The 4,579-nt window shown below is 40.0% G+C and overlaps 1 protein-coding gene across 1 annotated transcript; it reads right to left on the minus strand.

Moving 5' to 3' along the window:
* Nucleotides 1-424: 424 nt before the first annotated feature.
* Nucleotides 425-3,023, minus strand: LOC106940551 (cadherin-2-like). The gene is made up of 2 exons (XM_015023317.1): nucleotides 2,824-3,023; nucleotides 425-613 (listed from the first exon to the last, which is right to left on the minus strand). Exons 1-2 carry the CDS (start codon nucleotides 2,908-2,910, stop codon nucleotides 440-442), a joined length of 261 nt encoding a protein of 86 aa, XP_014878803.1. The 5' UTR covers nucleotides 2,911-3,023; the 3' UTR covers nucleotides 425-439.
* Nucleotides 3,024-4,579: the final 1,556 nt, after the last annotated feature.

Genomic DNA, 4,579 nt, shown 5'->3' on the forward strand with positions numbered 1-4,579 from the left:
CAGTTGCGGTCTCGACTGGTCTTGAAATAAAATGCCGAGTCCTCAGAGCCCGAGACCGAGACCATCAAAAAATGGTCTTAAGACCGGTCTCGAGACTAAGACCAACTTCGAGTACCACAACACTGCATCCTGCTAAAGAGCCCCCTGGTGGTTGAAGAAAAATCCACATATAAGCCGCACCTGGCTATAAGCCAGGTTCAAAGCTTAGGAAAAAAGTGGAGGCTTATAGTCCGGAAAATATTGTATATGAAAAAAAATCTAAATGCTCTCTGGTATTGTTCAGGGGGCCGTACCAAATGTGGTACGGTCCCCTGTACTACATAAATATTCATTTATGTGGTACATTTACATTTACGTCAGTAAATGTAAATGTAAACATTTACAACAGTAAATCATAATCATTTACTGTTGTAAATGATTATTTTAGTAAGCTTTGCTCTCATGCAATGAGACTTACATGGAAGTTAGGGATGTGTTCTCTGTCCAGAGGTTTGGTGACGGACAGCTGGCCTGAGATTGGGTTGATGATGAAGATGCCAGTTGGAGGTTGGTCAGCACCAGGACCTGTCACACTGTAGCGCAGCATCCGGTTCTTATCCCGATCTGAACGAATCTACAGAACAGGCAACAGGAAGGGGAGCAAAAATAAGACCAGCTGAGGTTTTAAAGGCCTTAAGGTCTACAATATACTTTCTTAAGCCAAAACGAAACCATCCATGCCACCTTAAAAATTGTTCACTGATTTAAATAAGTTAACTTTCAAAGGGTATCTTGGATCCTAAGGTCTGAGGCAGTACCAAGTGGGCAGCCCATCAGATCCATCCTGATCCATAGCAGACTGATTCCCTGATACGCTGCTGTGTATCAAGCACTAAAATCCAGGAACTGCCGAACAGTGAGAAAGGAGCTGAAGCTCAGTGGTTCTTCCATCCTTGTATGAAACACTGAATAATGAGCAGCTCCTTTCCAGCTGCCCTACAGCCAGAGTGGTGATGCAGCATCTGGCAGCTGATTGGTTAGCCTCATCGGGAAGCAGCATTAACTTCAGTGCATGACAAGACGAACTAATGACGAAAGAATCACATTCATCTCCTACTCATAATGTATTGCCATTTACCCCGTCTGGGTCCTTTTGAATATTTTTGGAGCTTTTGATTTGTATATTTGCAAAACTGCACTAAAGTTATTTGTTTAGTGACTTCTTCTTTTTCTTTCATATCATATTCATATCCCCTTTAAACTACTACATATAGCAATCTGTGTGTCTCCTACATTTTATGTTTCATTGAATTTCAGTTTTTTTCTCTTTTGTTTCTCTATTGTTTAATCTAAAACCTTTTTTAAAATTTCATGGAGTTTTTCCACAAGGTGAGTATTTTTAACATATTGTAAATCTACCAATTTAGATGGGACACAAAACTAAAGTTAACCACTTTTTAATGACTTTGCAGAATAAAGTTATTTATATATATGGAATGGGGGAAATCCACTTTCATTTTTCTTAACAATAGAAACTGTCATAAACTTCAGAAAATGTGTGAATATTTGGAAGGGTGAGGACTGATAGTACTAACATGAATTTTATGGAAAATAAAAATAACTACAAGGGTTTCTATGCTTTCATACCGTTGCTCTACTCATCTTTCTCCAGGCAATTATTAATCACCTCGATACTAAAAACTTTCATTTAAAAGGATTTTTTTCCCCTTTGCTTAGCTGCTGACAGTCCATGAACAGATTTTTGACCTGGTGGCTGGCAAAGCAGATGACAATGCAAAGGTCAAAAAGGAAAAAAAAAAAAAAAAAAAAAAAGCTGCTGTAAGCTTTACTGAGTAAAAGCTAAAACTATTTTCCCCCTATATTTATATTTATATTTATGCTTATACTTCATCACAATCTTAATGTTCCTTGCTTTGTTTTAAAGCATCTTGTATTTCAGTTACTGCTGCTCACATATCCATCCATCCATCCATTTTCTGAACACCCTTGTCCCTCAGTGGGGTCGGGAGGGGTGCTGGTGCCTATCTCCAGCTAACGTTCCGGGCGAGACTGCTCACATATAAACAGTAGAAAATAAGAAAATTTTAAATTGTAGCAATTTTTCAAGGCAATCAAATAGCTATATTAACAGCTGTTAGCCATTTTTTGGTGTCAACTATTGGACTAAATGATTGAATGTTAAAGAAACACATCATATTGGCAGTTTAACAGACAGAGGTCTAATTAGTGTGAGGAAGAACCAGGCACAGCAACACAAAGTTCTGCTGCTCAACCTGTAAATGTATTTTCTTTCAGAAGAAAACTTAGGTGAAAATAAACAGGCTGTTAGACAGTACATATGATTTATTGCCAGGAGGCATTGTTACAACATAGGAAAATCAATTTAACAAAAAAGTCCTTATTTTTTGTGTAAATGTTATTTGTCTTGGTGTGTGTGTGTGTGTGTGTGTGTGTGTGTGTGTGTGTGTGTGTGTGTGTGTGCGCGTTTGTTTGTAATACCTTGTGGGGACGATTTTCCTGACATATACTACGTTGTGGGGACCAATTGCTCCTCGTGGGGACCGGAGCCTGGTCCCCGCGAGGGGAAACTCTGTTTTTGGGTCAGGGGTCAGATTTAGGGCTAAGGTATGAATTGAGTTTTGGATAGGGTTAGGTATGTGATGGTTAGGGTTAGGAAAAGGGTAAAGGTAAGGTTTAGGCTGTAGAAATGAATGGAAGTCAATGGAAAGTCCCCACAAAGATAGCCAGACAAACGTGTGTGTGTGTGTGTGTGTGTGTGTGTGTGTGCGCGTGCGTGTGTGTATGTGTATGTGTGTGTCTTACCCTGACTAGATCCTCTGGGAACTGCCCTCTTGAGTTCTCAGGAACGTTGATAGGCGGAATGACCCAGTCCCTCTTTACTCGCCTCATGGTGCCGTCGCCACCAACAACCACGCTACGCCATGGAAACAGGACCTCTGGCTGAGTCAGTGCTGTATCACCAGGCTTTACCTGCGGACAGTCAGCAAGGAAGAGTACACACTTAGCATCATGAGTGTGCACATGAATAGCAAGTGTAGACTCAGACAAACATGCTGACTCAGCTTATTTTTGACCTCATTTCCAAGGCCTGAATTACTGATCTTATTACAGTCTTAAGACTGTAATAAGATCATAAATGAGCAAATGATCATGTGCCACTGCAGCTGGCAGCTCTCTGAGAACCGCCTGCGACTATAATGAGACCTGAACTTACAGATCAAAATATTGCCCTTTTTCCACCAGCTCGGCTCGGCTCGGCTCGCTTTCAGAGCTATTCCACCAGCTTTTTTGGGGGGCTGACCCTGCTTTTTAGGGTCCTGCTTCGGAGCAGGGCAGCCGGGCCGGCCCTGGTTTGGTGGGTGACGCAAGTTTCGCTCCTGTTCTCTGATTGGCTGTGGGCTTGGACAGACAGAGCAGCAGAAGAAAAACGAAGGCGCAACGTTTGAAACTCACTGCAACACGGAAGTGATGGAAGATACAAACAAGCCGTGAACTAAAAGAAACAAGTGTTCTGTTTATCTATGCTACGTAAGTCCGTTGTACCTTGTGGTAATGCGCATGCGTACATCGATGCTACGTCACATACTGCTTACACAGCAGATTTCTTATAAATACGTCCTCCCTGTAGTAGTTTCATTTCATGTGTTTTATTTCATCAAAGATTACGGTAAGCTTTACTTAATTTATTTTATACCTGGCATTCATTAAGTTGCTGTACTACTTCATGTTTTTGTTTGGTGGTTAATTAGGACAAAATACATTGTTTTTGGGTTATTTTGTCCCTATATTTTAAAATATTTTAGTTTAATTACACTCCTTTTTTATTCTTAAGCTTTGCTAAAAAGATATTGGTAGCAATATATGTTGGATTGAAGCTGTGTAACAGCCGTGTAATATTAGTGTATATTAATCATACACTATCATTTCAGGTGCACAGTGACCTGTGCAGTTCGGTAAACACATTGTGGCTGCGCTGCATTTGATAAAGTCTGTCATACAACGTGTTAACGCGCAAAAAAGAGTTGCGTTGATCTGTATTTGTCTGTGTTTAATTTAATTCCAATAAAAACGTGTTTCCCCTGTCTGATACTGTTTTATTCTTAAAAACACCTTTGTATTTAAAATATTTTTTAACAGGTAGGATATTCTAGTAAAAGGATTAGTGCATACATCTATAGCTTTTCATTTTAAACCGGTAGGATATTCAGATGAAGGAAATGATCTTCATGTCGTTTCGTCGTGTATATAAATTGTCCCAGTGCTAAGCTAAGCATAACCCCTAAACTTCCACTTCAGTCCCGTCACTCAAGTAATGTTATCCAATATATTTAACATTAACACAACCCGCTGTAGTTTTCAGTTCATAAACATGACGGTAGGAGTTTTGGATTCGTAGTACTGACAGATAGACTTTAGCTATCTATCCGTGCTATGGTAGGAAAATCTGACGAGGTAGCACTGATAGTCAGAACACTCACTCCACACATTATTGTACATATTGTAGTTTGTTTGGCATCAAGGTACAATCCTCCCAAAATGTGAGGAGCTTTAGACAGAG

Source organism: Poecilia latipinna, unplaced genomic scaffold, assembly GCF_001443285.1.
Source record: "Poecilia latipinna isolate Pla-1442-1.1 unplaced genomic scaffold, P_latipinna-1.0 Scaffold3276, whole genome shotgun sequence".
NCBI classification, from domain to species: Eukaryota; Metazoa; Chordata; class Actinopteri; order Cyprinodontiformes; family Poeciliidae; genus Poecilia; species Poecilia latipinna.